The sequence below is a fragment of the Berghia stephanieae genome, chromosome 1 (assembly GCF_034508935.2).
Source record: "Berghia stephanieae isolate SIO BIC M18660-M18661 chromosome 1, UCSD_Bste_1.3, whole genome shotgun sequence".
Lineage (NCBI taxonomy): Eukaryota > Metazoa > Mollusca > Gastropoda > Nudibranchia > Aeolidiidae > Berghia > Berghia stephanieae.
In genome coordinates, this window is record NC_088360.1 from 126411972 (window position 1) to 126428075 (window position 16104).

Below are 16104 nucleotides of genomic sequence, written 5' to 3' on the forward strand. Positions count from 1 at the left end.
TGATGCAAGGTTGGCTAGAGAAATATGGATGGAGATTTTGCCACACCCACCACACAGTCCAGACCTCGCACCATCTGATTATCACCTCTTTGGGCCACTGAAACGTGAGCTGGCAGGAAAGCGCTTTGATGTCGATGAAGAGCTTGTTGACCATGTGCGGAAATGGCTACAAAACCTTGACGGACATTTCTTCCGGGAGGGTATCTATTCCATGGTGCGGCGTTGGCAGAAGTGTGTCGACAGACTTGGCTGTTACGTAGGAAATGAAGGACGAGTCAAGGTATGAACACGTGCAAGAATTTTGTTGATAGCATAAAAAACGCGGATTTTGCAGGCATTTTTCGGTTAATTATGAAAGAGCCCTCGTAATTTTTGTCTAAAGCACGAAAATGTGGAGGAATTAACAGCAAACAAACAAAAAAGTGAAATTGATTGAATTTAATTTTCTTGTATTTTATCATTTCAAGGAATGAGAAATAGTGTATTTGAGTTAGAGCAAAACAGTAGTCTGCTCTCTTATATGGTAAAAAAAAAAAATATATATATATATATATAGATAAATAAGTAGTCAGATTATCTGTTTTCCAACAATCTGTCTGTCTTTGTCATGGAATGAGATTACTTGGTTTTGCCCTGGCCAGATGCTTTGGCTGGGAGGGAAAGGGTCAAATGTATAGTTTTGGGAGTTGATATTTTTTGTCTTGTAAATTATCTCTGTTATGCACTGTATTTTTTTTGTTTACTTATATGATTTGTAAACATTTGAATGTATTTCTCTCAGTGGGGGGACCTGTGCTTGTGTCAGGATGCGACATTCATGTGATCTTAAATTAAATACACTGATAGTGTGCTCTTGGAATCTCCCTGTTCCCTATTTGAACTAATTCCCATTTGTCTTCCTTTTTCTTGGCCACTTTAATTGTAATTCTAGAACTTTTTTACTATCCCATTTTTTCCCTTTTCACTGGTGCTGATTTGACTAAATATGTTGCAAGCTCCATAAAGCCCTTAAAAACAAACAAAATAGTAGCCAGATAATTTGGATAGGACATACGACCAGAATGTACCTTTTTTTTCAGATTTTTTAAAATCAATATCGTCCCATAAAAAGACCTTTGACCATTTTTGTTCTGTGAAACTGAGTTAGCAGAATCAATTTCAATTGTGATATTTTGACTATTTTGGAAATATACATTTTTATTTACAGGGAGATGTTGAGGAAGATGAGATGATACCTGATAAAGAGTCTGACATTAAACCTCGTTTCCACAAGACCAGGACACACTCCAATCAGAAACATGACGACGATGTGAGTATTCCAAGGTTCCAATATTTTGCCCCTATCAGGGTTTTGTAACAATCAAATTTATTTCTGTCACTGAAAGATTATTATTGACCCTTACCATGTTCAGAGATTGCACACTTTATACAATGCTGCAAATTGCAATGGGTGGAAATTAAAACTGATGGATTGCAGGCCTTGAAAAGAGCATTTTGGGTTTTACTCGGTTCTGCTTGATATGCATCTAGATTATCACATGCAGGCTTTGATATGCACTCTCTCTGGAATAGAGTGAGCGTGATATTATAACACTGATCACACATTCAGCAATATGCTGTTATGGTTTATATGTCTACTCTGATATGATGCAACTTCTTTTTTAAACTGGTAATATTATCTTGCCAACAGGAGGGAGAATCTGATGAGGGCTTTGACGATGAGGATTCTTTATCGGATTGGAATCTGAGTGAGTTTTTATTGTTTTTTTAATCTTTTCTTTTTCTTTTTTTTTTTTTTTCTTTTTTTTTTACAGGAATGCTATATCTGTTCCTATTGTTTACATAAGGAGAATATGGATTTAATTTATAGACTACCTATGTCATGTCTTTTGCCAGATAGTTTTTCCTTCAGACCTGGAGTTGGAAAATAATTAATTTCTCACATGCACATGTTGCCAATTCAAAAAGTTTAGAAAATTATTTTCGGCAAGCTGCTGTTTTTTTTATTTTTTTAAGGTTAAGGCTTGCACAAATTAACTATGTGAATATTTAAATTTTAATTTCAGGAAAATGTTCTGCTGCAGCATTGGATGTGTTGGCAAATGTTTTCCATGAAGAGATTCTGCCAGTTTTGCTGCCCATTTTAAAAGAAACGTTGTTCCATGGAGACTGGGAAGTGAAAGAGTCTGGCATCTTGGTGCTTGGAGCCATTGCTGAAGGCTGTATGAGTGGGATGATTCCACACTTACCAGAGCTCATCCCTTACCTTATCTCATGCTTGTCAGACAAAAAGGCATTGGTTAGGTCCATCACCTGCTGGACACTTAGTCGATATGCCCATTGGGTTGTTGGACAACCTCATGACAATTACCTCAAGCCTCTGATGACAGAGGTTTGTACTACACATTTTTTGTTCTCATTTCTATGTTTTGTGTGACAGTGCTGGTGCTAATTCTCATGCGTTTATTTTGCTCTCATGTGGTTCCAATGCTTGTTCCAAGTTATCTTAACTCTTTAAATATATATAGGATTACTGAAGTTAAACCTTTTTATGGATTGCTGTTGATGATTTTCATTAATAGAGATTTTTTTTACTTCTTATAGTTACTTAAACGGGTGCTGGATGCAAACAAACGAGTACAAGAAGCGGCTTGTTCAGCATTTGCCACTTTGGAAGAAGAAGCTTGCACAGAATTGGTTCCATACCTTGGGTTTATTTTGGAAACTTTGGTCTTTGCTTTTGGAAAATACCAGGTTAATGCATAATTATTTTAGAACAACCTATTCAATGTTTTTTGTTTTCTTTTGGCTGTCATCTTTGTATAAGTTGTGCTTTTATTACTTTGGGTTAAATTTTGACTTAATAAAAAAAAAAATCCTTTTTTCAAACCAATTGAGATAAAAAGCTGTAGTTGTACTATTTCATTATATCTCATTGGTGATAATAGTTTTTCCCCCTGTATTCTACAGCACAAAAACCTGCTTATTCTGTATGACGCCATTGGTACATTAGCTGATTCTGTTGGTCACCACCTTAACAAGCCGGTAAGTTATACATTTTTATCCCTCAGTTACAGTTATAAATTGTCTTAATCCATACTCTGACCGTTTCAACATTTTAATTGTTTTCTTTCTTTTCATCTTATATTTAACCTTTTTTAAAAATATTTTATTTTATATATTTATTCATTTTTTAAATTATTTTTGTTTTGTTCATCGTCAGGAATATGTAAATAAGTTGATGCCCCCTCTCATCCAAAAGTGGAATATGCTGAAAGATGAAGATAAGGACTTGTTCCCATTGCTTGAGGTATGTGTGAGCCTTTCATGTTGTTATCAATGAAAACAGTGCTATCAAGGATGGTAGACTAATACGTTATTCAATAATGATGATTTGTAAAACTTTGCATCGTTTCATTACCCAATTTCACATACTGGATGGGGTTCCCGACCTCCCATAGTGGGCAGGGAGTTACTTGCTGTGTTTTCTATCCCCCTGTATCTATTTTCCCAATTGCTTTCTCTCTTTGTCTTGGAATGAGATTACTTGGTTTTGTCTTGACCCTGGCCGGAGTTCTTGGCTGGGGAGAGAAACAGTTGAATATATATAGTTATAGTTTTGGGAGATTATATTTTTTCCCTTGTAAATCATCTCTCCGTTATGTACGGTTATTTTTGTATTTTAAACTTATGGATTTGTAAACATTTGAGTGTATTCCTCTTACATAGAAGCCAACTGCTACGATAAAATTCAACTGTTATGATTTGACCTGCTAATTACATTTTTTTAAATTGATGGAAATGACTAACTGCTATTTTATAAGTCCGTCTGGGACTATTATGTGAAGGCATATGACTATATAATAGTCGACTTCCCTCTAGAAAATGAGATTTTGAAACATGCTGAGGTGGGGGTGTATGTAAGAAGTTGTATCATTCAGCTCAGTGAGTTTTTTTTAATCAGAAAGTTTAGTGTTTTGGTCCTTGTAAAGGATAGAGACAATTCTGACAACTTAGTATGAATTCAAAATAATATTTAGCACTGAAAGCTTTGATCAGGAATTCCTTCAGCTTTTCTCAATTCAGCTGTTTAGTCAACTAAGGAAGAGCAAAACCAATTTCAGAGGATCCCTCAGTAGCTAGCCTTCTTATCGTAAAATCCACCCCTTGCTATAAACCTGAATTTACGTCAGATTTTCTGAAGGGAAAAGCTACTACTAAAGTAGCAGTTAAACCCCAGCAAAGTCCTGGACTATATTTTATTAACATGCGTTAAGCTGTGATACAGTTAAAATAGTAATCTGAGGTTTATGTAATTATTATATAGGTGAATATAGCAGATGAATTACGATGATGATATTGTGCTGTGTTAGTTGAAGCGATGGGTCATGTGTGAATGTTCTGTTTTTGCTCCTGTATATTAAAAAAATTGTCGTGCATGATCATCCTTATTGTCTTTCTGTTGAAAAGAAATAAGGCATAGTCCTGGTCTGATATTCCATGTTATTTCCTCAGTGTTTATCAAGTGTTGCCACAGCACTACAATCAGGATTTTTACCTTACTGTGAACCTGTTTACCAGCGCTGTGTTTGTCTGGTTGACCAAACACTTACCCAGAATTACGTAAGTCATATCTTCTCTTTTAGTTTCCACTTAAAGGCCCTATATAATTTTAAGATTTTGTCTTCAGCCACCTTGATTCTTTGTTTACCTGTAATTAGACTGATACCACTTTTTATCATTGATAAATGCTTTATTCGGGTTTTTAAAAAAATGATATTAAGTAAAAGATAATTAGAAGAAGATGGTACAGAGCACATTTCTTTATTTTGCACTTGCTATAATTAATATTGTCTGATTATATTTTTACTGTATTTTAATCTCTTTTAAATTAATGATTCCTATTTTCTCAAATTCTTTTTTTTTCTGATGTTATTTCCATTTTTTGGGGGGTATGATGGGTTGGCAGATCTGCATACCAGTCGATAAATATAAGAAAATGGGTCTATAGCCATATATTTAGAATTTTTCTGGGTGGGTTTCTTTGACCTCCCATGGTGGGCAGGAGGTCACTTGCTGTATTTTCTATCCCCTTGTATCTGTTTTCCGAGTTGCATTCTTTGTCTTGGAAAGGGATTGCTTATCTTGTCCTTGCCTTTGCTGAGAGGGAAACAGTCAAATGTTAGGTATTAGTTTGGGAAATTATTTTTTTCCCCTTGTAAATCCTTTCTCTGTTATGTATTGGTGGTCATGCTTTCTTTTTAGATATATTCTGTAAACATTTGAATGTATTCCTCTTAGTGGGATCCTGTGCTGGTGTCTGGATGAGACGTTTAGGTGATCTCAAACTAAGTACTTTGATAGTGTGCTCTTGGAATCTGTCTGTTTCCTATTTGAACCAATTCCCCATTGTCTTACCTTTTCTTGGGTGCTTTATTTGTAATTCCAGAACTTTTTACTAACCCATTTTCTTCCTTTTTACTGGTGCTGATATGACCATAATGTGTTGCAAGCGTCGTAAAACCCTTAAAAACAAACATAGAAACAAAACTGAATTTTTTTACATTGCAAGATTGTCTTCAGTTTATTATGCAGTTTGGTGGTTTGCTTTAATACCATGCTCAAATCGTGCATACAATTAAATGAGAAGACACATAATGCTTTACAAATTATGCTGATACATAACTTTTTTTTCAGGCAAATATGACCCAACCAGACCAGTATGATCCTCCAGATAAAGACTTCATGATTGTTGCGCTTGATTTGCTGTCAGGATTGGCAGAGGGTCTTGAAGGACATATTGAGGCTTTAGTGGCAAACAGTACTATTCTTAAGCTGCTGTACCAGTGTATGCAGGTTTGTAATTTCTAAGGTTCTTGACAATTGTGGCTTGGAAGAAAGGATAATTCAAGAATGATTAGGTATATTGTTTAGTTACTCGGAAATATCTGCCCAAACTGAACTACACTCTATTGAATCTTAAGCATTTAAACTAATGGTTTTAATATATTTTTTGTTTATCGTACATTTTGGGTGGTGCTGGTTTTTTCCATTAAATTCTGTGGCAGATCTGCTCATAAATCAAAACATCTCAATGTTTCAAATAAAATCACATACGTAGTTAACTACCAACTATGATCTTAAGGACGGGATTCATTAAAAAAATTATTTCTGCCCTTTATTTTTCATGTAAATCATCTATCTGTAATACACTGTTATATTTTATTTAAAAAAAAAAAAAAAAAAAAAAATATATATATATATATATATATATAATGATCCGAGTGTATTCCTCTTACTAGTATTGTATGCTTATGTCTGGATGAGACTTAGGTGATCTCAGACTAAGTACAATGATAGTTTGCTTTTGATAGTCAATCTAGAAATTTTCCTCCTTTTTTTCTGTTGCTGAAAAGACCTAAATGGGTTTCAAGCGCACTTAAAAATAAAAATAAAAAATGGTTGAAGTGACTTAAGAGTGTCACAAACACCTTAAATTTTAAAACGAAGTCTGCCGAGAAACAGAAAAATCATTCCATTATCGGTTGAGGAAAAGGAAATATGTAGAAATCTGTTATTCACCTCATAGGTTTTTATTGCCATTTGAAATTTTCAATAACTCTTTGCAGGATCCCATGCCAGAAGTCAGACAAAGCTCATTTGCTCTTCTTGGAGATTTGACAAAGGCTTGTTTTCAGCACGTACGTCCGTGCATTGGTATGTAATTCTCGTTGTTACATTAGAAACAAATTTGAGATGGTCCTTGCTATAATCATTTCCCTCACAATGTATTTCTCTACCTCATACACCAATTCAGAATTTGGTTACAAATGAAGAATCACATGACTGTCTGTTCATGTTGGAATGCTGAGAAGGTTGGATGCGTCTTGTTTTATCTAATAAGTGCATTTATTCTGTTTTTTCATTGATTTAATGTAAACATTTGAGTGCATTCCTCTCTCTGGGATCTTGTGCTGGTGTCTGGGTGAGACTTTTATGTGATTTCAAACTAAGTACACTGATAGCGTGCTCTTAGAGTCTACATCTGTTCCCTATTTGAACCATTCTCCTTTGTCTTACTATTTCCTCAAGTCGTTTTTATTGTACATCTAGAATGTTTCTACAATCCAATTGTCTTCCTTTATACTGGCGCTGATATGACTTAAATGTGTTGTAAACACCGCCATAAGACCCTTGAAAACAAACAAAAACCAGGATTTAAATAATCAGGATGTTTTGTTTTTTTTTCTTTTTGTTGTGATTATATTCCTGAATAATTAAAATATTGCGACTGATCATGTCTTCAATTTTTGGAAATATGTAAAACAAAAACAAAAAATTATTTCTCTTTTCAGCTGATTTCATGCCAATCCTTGGTGCAAACTTAAACCCAGAATTTATTTCTGTTTGCAACAATGCCACTTGGGCTATTGGGGAAATCTCCATCAAGATGGGTATGTATTCAAGTTTTGTTTTAATTTGGCATACTAAGTTTTCTGCTATCATTATTGAATGTGCATTTTGCTTTTGCATGATAAAAGAAGGAATTATGATTTTTTAAAAGTGGGAAATATTGAGGTGATTGAGAATTTTGTTGGCAGTGGTGAGTGTGAGGACTGTTAACATTCTATGGAGCATAGTTTCAATGAAAAACCATAAATGAGGATATTTTAAAGTTAATATATTTTGCAGTTAATGCACAATCTGAGATTTTTATTCTTTTGACTTGAATGACTCGGTTCTGTATATATGATGAGTGTTTTATGGCGAAATTTTGTGATGCTATTCAGTACATGCACTGTCTGATTCAGAGCAACTTGTCATTCATTTTTACCACTTGTATTCCTCCTGTTTATATAATGTTGGGATTGTGTTATGCAAATTACCCTTTTGTTATTATTTGCACTTTTTACATGTCCATTTTAAAAAAAAAGTTTTTAATGGAAAATTAACTGTATAGGATGCATTAATTTGAGTAATATTCTTCTTACATGACCATGACTGTGTATTGTTGAGGATTTATCCTTATAGTAAATACCATTCATTGGGTTATTGTACAATCTGTCATCAAGAATTTTTCATGATTTCTAATTGAATGACTCTGGTTTGTGTAGATGATGAGTGTTGTATATGGCGATATTTTGTGATGCTATTTAGTACATGCACTGTCTAATTCCAAGTAATGAGTCAGTCAACTTCTTTTATTTATCCTTATAGTAAATACCATTCGTTGGGTTATTTTACAATCTGTCATCAAGAATTTTTCATGATTTCTAATTGAATGACTCTGGTCTGTGTAAATGATGAGTGTTATATATATGGCGATATTTTGTGATGCTATTTAGTACATGCACTGTCTGATTCCGAGTAATGAGTCATTCAACTTCTTTTGATGTTTCTCCGTAGCTTAGTTGTTTCTTTCTCTCTCTCTCTCTCTCTCTCTCTCTCTCTCTCTCTCTCTCTCTCTCTCTCTCTCTCTCTCTCTCTCTCTCTCTCTCTCTCTCTCTCTCTCTTTCTCTCTCTCTCTTTCTCTCTCTCTCTCTCTCTCTCTCTCTCTCTCTCTCTCTCTCGAATTTCCTGTCAAATTTTCATGAAGTGACTGGCACTCCCCTAGGCTTTCTAAAAGATGTTTGCAGGAGCAGTATAATCATTATTCTACACCTAGTATAAATGTTAATAATATTTGATATGAGATATTGGTGTCATTGCTTGGAAATGATGTCACTTGGTACTGTTGATGCATAGTGATTTTGTTCTGTATTCGTACTGTCTGATCCAATGCAATAAATCATTGACTCTACCCGTTTAATATTAAATTAAAAGATGTTTGCATGAGCAGTATAATCATTATTCCACACCTAGTATAAATGTTACTCAATAATATTTGATATCAAATATTGGTGTCATTGCTTGGAAATGATGTCACTTGGTACTGTTGATGCATAGTGATTTTGTTCTGTATTCGTACTGTCTGATCCATAGCAATATATCATTGACTCTACCCGTTTGGTATTAAATTAAAATATGTTTGCACAAGCAGTATAATCATTATTCCACACCTAGTATAAATGTTACTCAATAATATTTGATATGAAATATTGGTGTCATTGCTTGGTAATGATGTCACTTGGTACTATTGATGCACAGTGATTTTGTTCTGTATTCGTACTGTCTGATCCATAGCAATATATCATTGACTCTACCCGTTAATTATTTAGTAAGAAACCTGTTAGGTAAGATTGTCGATTGTGACATTTTTTCATTATGATTTTCATTGTTATACTGTGCAAAATATGAATAGTTAAAGGCCACACAATAGTTGTTAGAAAGTCTCAGATTTTCCAGAGTCCTTTGTTGGAAGGGAAAAAGTCAAATGTATAGTTATAGTTTTGGGAGATGATATTTTGTTCCTTGTAAATCATCTTTCTGTTATGTACTGTTATTGTTTTATTTTTAGCATATGATTTGTAAACATTTGAGTGTATTCCTCTTAGTGGGGACCTGTGCTGGTGTCTGGTTGAGATTTTTAGGTGATCTCAAACTGAGTACACTGATTGTGTGCTCTTGGAATCTAAATCTATTCCCTGTTTGAACCGATTCCCCTTCGTCTTACTTTTTCTTCAATTTTCTTCCTTTTTACTGGCGCTGATATGACCTAAATGTGTGCAAGCGCCGTAAAACCCTTTAAAGCAAAAACAAATGAAACTATGAAATTGTTGGAAAATTACTATTTTAATTATCAGTAATGCATCACATCAACTGAAGTTAGAAATAGCATAAAGTGCCTAAACAATAACAGATCCCCAGGCGAAGATGAAATTCCCGCTGAAATGCAGTACCCTCTCCCTGGATCTGAGCATTGCAAACATAATGAACAAAACATTCTCAACACACAAAGACTGGGACATAAACAGCGGTGTCCTAATTACAATACAAAAACCAGGAAAAACGAAAGGACCCGTAAACAACCTGCGCCCAATAACATTACTGAATACCATAAGAAAAACACTGTCAACTATTGTCCTCAACAGAATTAGACCGAAAATAGAAAAATATCTATCACATAGCCAAAGCGGGTTTCGCCAAGACCGAAGCACATCGGACGTTGTATGGACACATAAATGGTTGGCAGCAAAGGCACTCAAAGAAAACATATCCATAACTATAACCGGAATCGATATGTCCGCAGCCTTTGATACGATCGACAGAGGAAAACTTTTGGAGATATTAACAGACATAGTAGACGAAGACGAGCTCCGAATAATCCGATTTCTCCTCAGCAACACAAAGATACAACCAAGGATATACGGGGCCACAAAACAGACGCAGTTCGAAAGTATCATCGGGACCCCCCAAGGAGATAGTCTGAGCCCGATTCTGTTCACAATATACTTAGAACACGCTCTGAAAGAAGTTCGAAAAGTCATTCCAAAACCAACGACTCATATTGAGAATGCAATCCCTAGAGAAATCGCCTATGCAGATGATGTCGATTTTATTGGATCAACACCAGCAAATATAGACATCATACAAAATACCCTCATGAAATATAACCTCCAAGTCAATGCAATTAAAACCGAATTTACAACGATATCGAGGGCCAAAGAGGAATGGAAAAGAACAAAGAAAGTAGGCTCACTAATTGGACACACCGAGGATGTACAAAGAAGAAAACAGCTATCAAACGCCGCACTCAGTAAACTCACCAATGTATGGATTAGAGGTGACAAAATAAAGAGAAAAACCAAACTGAAACTGTACCGTGCTCTTGTAAAACCGGTACTTCTGTATAACTGCGGCACTTGGGCGTTGACAAAATCCGAAGAACATCTGGATGCCTTCCATCGCACACAGCTAAAAAGGGTACTGGACATCAAATACCCAAAAAAGATCTCAAATGAATCACTCTATAAGATTACAAAAGAAAGACCAATCTCCCTTGACACTTTACAACATCGATGGCAACTTTTCGGTCACATACTACGCAGGGACCAAAACATACCAGCTAACCAAGCCATGTCGGGATACTTTCAAAAACACGGGAACCTTTTCAGAGGAAGACCGATCACAACACTCCCTGTGATCCTAAACAAAAACCTCACAACACTTGGACAAAGCATTAGTCTCATAACGGCAGGGGACCTTGAAAATCTGAGAACCCTAGCAGAGGACCGGCAATATTGGAGACACCTCACACAGGAAATACTGGAAACAGCCAAGGCGACCCGATCTTTCGGTCGAGACGCGAAAGGCATCTAAGTCAGTCAGAAGTCGGTCAGTAATGCTTAATGATAATAATAAGTTATGCAGTTTCAAAGGTGTCATTTATTTGGATGACTCACAAAGAGAAAAAAAATAAGGAAAATATGGGACGCTTTTCTGCGTTTTTTTCTGGTTTGTGGCTGTATCTCGTTTAATACTTGGAATTAGATATCAAAACTTGGCAATTTTATGGCAAAATTATCAGAAAATATGATGAAGACATCAAAAGAGTACTAACTTGTATAGTTTTAGAGCTGTATGGCTAGGGTCAACTAGGCTCAAATTTTGTTTTAAAATATACATATTGATCATTTGGAACTTTTCCGATGTGTAATTTTGTGTCTACAGCCCATACAAATGACACGAAAAATGCCTGCTAAATTATTATCAATCAGTCCCGTGAGACCATGGTTTATGTTATTTCTGGTATTTATTTGAGAGAGAGGGGGGGAGAGAGAGAGAGAGAGACAGTGTGTGTGTGTGTGTGTTAATCTACTATCCCTATGAGATAACAATGAAACAATACCTTAATTTTTAAAAAGCGCGCGAGGATTTGTGTCATCACTCATCGCGAACAAGGTTGCCAGATGGCCACGTGTGTGGCCAAATATATAATTTTGTTTCTTTTATTAAATTTTATTCATCTATTTTTGTCTCAGTGACATTTATCCTAGTCTTTTCAATTTTCTGTTTGTTAAAATTTAGTTCATTTTAAGTGGGCCAGTCTTAATAATGAAAGCCATATGATTTTCTATTTAGCCACTTTTGAAGTCGAATTTGGTCAGGTTAAAGTCTGGCCATCTGGCAGCCTTGCCATTTTCATGTTGCTCGACGGGGGAGCAAAATGGCCGTCTCCATATTTTCACTCATTGAAATTCAAATTGGGTTGATGTGCTGTAAGAATACGGGAAAAGTACTTATCATAATCCAATGAAATTTGAAATATAAATAGAAGAAATGTATATATATAAACTTATGAGCGACAAAATCTCTCCTCTCTGTAGTTTTAGAAATATTGTACTCCAAAGAGTAAAAATCTATTTTCAACGGTCTTCTGGTAAACGCACGAGTTTTGTCGCTTGACATAATCTAAAAGGACCTCTTTTCTAACTGTGTGCCAACCTTGTCATATTCATCGATAAACAATAAACAGCGCCGTAATTAATTTTTTAAAATAGCATGCACGGAACGGCTTCGTCCCATATTTTGTCGCAAATTTGGGCACTTCGTGGGCGAAAAAGAGGCCCAAGATTTGTGTGGGATAGTCATTGCTAATTTATTTTTTTTAATTTTTTGAGAATCCTTTTTACTGGCGCTGAAATTCCCTTAATGTGTCGCAATCGCTGTAAATCAGTTAAAAGACAGATAACTCTCTGATAATTACTTTTCTGTAGTTTTCATTCGCGTTCACCCCCCTCCCCGTATTTATTGATTTTTAAAACTTATTTTTTTAATTTACATGTTTTGTTTTTTTCCATTAAAAGAATTTCAGGGTGTGAAATTATATTTTTTTGGCTCAAATAATACATTGCATGTGTTTTTATTTATATTATATGTATTTTTAAAATATATATATAAAGATTTATTGTTTGGATATGATGCGACATCTCTTTTTGACTCACAGTGATACTTCTACGTATTCGTACTGTCTGCTCCATGATATGTTGTCTTGATGTTGTTTACATGGAAATAGAAGGCATGTATGATGTTGGTGGGGTCTTATTTACCACTCCGAGGCATTTTATTGTGATCCTGTGTTTTTCTGTCAGATATGATTTCTCTCTTCTTTTTTTTTTTAAATCCATTTTTTTTCCCCCTTCCTTCCCTAAAAAGTGTTTAATACTGAAACCAACTTACGTCTTTTAATGTTTTTTTTTTTTTTTTTTTTTTTAATTTTCTTTATTCTCTCTCTTTTCCTTTTTTTTTCTTTTTTTTTTTCTCCTTCCTCATCTTTCTTTTCTTTTCTCCTCGTATTTTTTTATTTTATAATTATTTTTATTTAGTACACATTGTGTCCAGTTGTTTGGCTGGAACAGCGATTTTGTGCTTGGAAATGATGTCATTTATCTCTTATTGATACACAATGATGCTCTAATGTATTCGTACTGTCTGATCCAGGCCAGTGTTTTCTCGAGAAAAGAATCCCTCTTAGCTGTTGTCCTCTATAATATGGCTGTCTTTTTTTTCTGTAACGACAACTTGGGTTTTATACAGGCCATGGCCAGAACTTGTTCATTGTTCTTTTGGGGGGGGGGGGGGGGGGGTTAGGGTTGTCAAGTGCGAAAGGGTTTGTATTTTTTCTGGAATGTTTCTATTTCCTTGATTTAATGAGGAGTCTTTAATGGATGTGAAAAGTAAACGTCTTTCCTTATTCAAAATAGTGTTAACCGCTTTGGAAGTTCTGAAACAATTTCCTGTTTTGTTTCTCAGGCAACGAGATGCAACCATTTGTTGGACTTGTTCTCGCCCAGCTTATAGACATCATTAATAGAGCAAACACGCCAAAAACTTTGCTGGAAAACACAGGTTGGTTGTTTGTTTCTTTTCTTTTCTTTTCTTTTCTTTTTTTTTTTTTTTTTTTTTTTTCCCCTCTTATGGTCTCTACCCTTCCTGCCCTCCCAGAGTTGATCTCCTTTATTTTGTAATTATGATTATAATTTTCATTTTTAAACATTTATTTTTTCCAATTTATTATTTTATTTATTTTTAGGGGGGTTAGGGTAGATGCTTTTGTTAATTGTCATAAGTTGTCTTTGTATTTATGCAAAACGGGTAGTTGCTGAAAGCTAAATTTTCCTCGTTATCTGAGAAAAGGGAGGGTATACAGCAAGAATGAGAGCAAATGGGATTTAGATATAGTATGGTATTTAAAATTGTGTGATGCTTTAATTTAATTAGAGGGACTGCGGTCGAAATATCATTTTGTGCAGTTATAGAATCATTAGACGGTGGCTATATTGTTGTCCCTGTCGTGCTGTTGATTTCTTCATTCTTGTTTTGTTAACTATATTTTGTTACTTATGGATTTCTTCTATTTCTTTATTTTTATTATTATATATATTTCTATATTTAAATTGTTTTTGTTTTTTTTTCATATTTATTATATATGATATATTGTTGATTTGAAGATGTGTGTTTGTCTGACTAATGTTACTTTTTTTTTTCTCTCTCAGGACATTTGAAATTCAGTTGAAACCACTTTTTACTTTGAAACTGCTCATTGTTTTTGTTTAATGTATGTATTGTTTATTGTTCAATGTTCTTTCTTCCCATTATATTTGCCTTCTTCGTGCGTTGTGTCATCGTGGTTACGTAGCCATAACTATTGGGAGACTAGGCTTTGTTTGCCCTCAAGACGTGGCCCCACTTTTACAACAGTTTATCAGACAATGGTAAAATATCTTTTTTTTTACTTATTCATTTGATATATTTCCTTTGGTTGATTTTTTCTATTTATTTATATTTTTGAAGAAAAAAAATATTTTCAGATTTATCTTTGTCTGGGTGTTTGTGTGTGTGTTTACTTATTTATTTTTTCTCCTTTCTTCTTTTAATCTTTTTTATTATGGGAGAAAAACTCTAGAAAAAGTTATACATAGGCCCATGCATAGGTAGAAAAATATGTGTATAATTTGTGGGCCATCTGCTTACATCTTCATTTTCAGATTTCCTCATCTTGTGAAAAGGTATATTGTTTTATTGGAAACAATCTTTCAATATCCCTTCAGACTAGTTTTGGCACCTTAGAACTCATCATTTCTTCCTTTGCAAAGTTGGAATTAACTGAATGATATAAATTAGTGGAAAGGCGGATTGCAAGGGTTTTATCTTCTGATGATGACTCCACTAAGACCTTGGTACAGACATCTTTCGACTTAAAGGAGCAGTTGTCGTAAATGATGAAACGTGCATTTCTTACGATATGTATTTTCATTGAGAAAAATTGAAAATTCACAAGATGTTCCTGGAGGTGGCTAGCAGATGCTAGAGACCATTTACTTTTTTTATCCAAGAAAATCATAAACCATTGCTTATGTTTTTTGGCTGTACTCAGTTCCTGCTTTTAGTAATAGTAAGCTGCTATCTAGACTGCTAGAATGAATTTTTTAATTTGAGCAGTCAGCTTAGAGACCAAGCATTTTGTTTTCTGACCATACTTCTAAGACTCAATGGCTTTCTATTTTATTTTTTTTTAAATAGCTTTAGACTGAGTTGTAGTTGTCGGAAAGGTTGTGAATTAGTAGTAACAGGAAATTAGTATGGCTATAGCAGCAAGTCTTCGGATAAGAGACTCCCAAGAACAAGTGTTTTGGTCCTGAACATCCTAACTATGCTACAAGGCTCAATTATCAATCTAATAATGCGTACTAAATATGGCCCAAAGGGTTGCAGTCAAAAGTAATTGATCATTAATTTCTGATAACTGATAATTCACTCAAGGTAAGTCTTGTTTGCCGTATCATAGATATGACTTTTAATTTATCGTCGTTAGTAAATTTATAGAATTCAAATCTTTGTTGTATTAAAGTAGGTCGATTTTCTAACTCAGGTGTACCTCTCTGCGGAATATCAGAGACAATGAGGAAAAGGATTCTGCATTTAGGGGTGTGTGTCACATGATCGGTGCCAACCCAGCTGGAGTTGTCCAAGATTTCATTTTCTTTTGTGATGCTGTTGCTTCATGGATGCATCCAAAGCCTGACCTAAAAGAAATGTTTTACAAGGTATTTTAGTTTTTTCCACTTCTTCTTCCTCTTCTTCTTCTTCTTCTTCTTCCATCTTCCTCTCCCCCACTGTTAACATTTAACATTTTTCCCTTTCTTTTCATCTTTCATCGTACCT

At 34.6% G+C, this 16104-nt stretch overlaps 1 protein-coding gene and 5 non-coding genes across 7 annotated transcripts in view; all 6 read left to right on the plus strand.

The window, feature by feature from the left end:
• LOC144963060 (transportin-1-like) overlaps nt 1-16104 on the plus strand; it is a 40780-nt gene that overhangs the window by 16730 nt on the left and 7946 nt on the right. Inside the window, exons 8-20 of one of the 2 annotated variants that reach the window (XM_078896677.1) lie at nt 1208-1309; nt 1691-1748; nt 2067-2392; nt 2605-2754; nt 2971-3045; nt 3224-3310; nt 4516-4623; nt 5698-5856; nt 6630-6717; nt 7356-7454; nt 13693-13788; nt 14579-14654; nt 15812-15986. In XM_078896677.1, the coding sequence (XP_078752803.1) occupies nt 1208-1309; nt 1691-1748; nt 2067-2392; nt 2605-2754; nt 2971-3045; nt 3224-3310; nt 4516-4623; nt 5698-5856; nt 6630-6717; nt 7356-7454; nt 13693-13788; nt 14579-14654; nt 15812-15986 (1599 nt within the window). The remainder of the gene's footprint in view (nt 1-1207; nt 1310-1690; nt 1749-2066; nt 2393-2604; nt 2755-2970; nt 3046-3223; nt 3311-4515; nt 4624-5697; nt 5857-6629; nt 6718-7355; nt 7455-13692; nt 13789-14578; nt 14655-15811; nt 15987-16104) is intronic. The other variant, XR_013643564.1, reaches the window with a different exon arrangement.
• On the plus strand, nt 8710-8779 carry LOC144963543 (small nucleolar RNA SNORD41). The gene has a single exon (XR_013643644.1). It is a non-coding gene; the product is annotated as a small nucleolar RNA SNORD41 (small nucleolar RNA).
• LOC144963546 (small nucleolar RNA SNORD41) lies at nt 8911-8980 on the plus strand. The gene has a single exon (XR_013643645.1). It is a non-coding gene; the product is annotated as a small nucleolar RNA SNORD41 (small nucleolar RNA).
• On the plus strand, nt 9112-9181 carry LOC144963548 (small nucleolar RNA SNORD41). Its single transcript, XR_013643647.1, has one exon. It is a non-coding gene; the product is annotated as a small nucleolar RNA SNORD41 (small nucleolar RNA).
• On the plus strand, nt 12852-12920 carry LOC144963549 (small nucleolar RNA SNORD41). The gene has a single exon (XR_013643648.1). It is a non-coding gene; the product is annotated as a small nucleolar RNA SNORD41 (small nucleolar RNA).
• On the plus strand, nt 13310-13380 carry LOC144963547 (small nucleolar RNA SNORD41). The gene has a single exon (XR_013643646.1). It is a non-coding gene; the product is annotated as a small nucleolar RNA SNORD41 (small nucleolar RNA).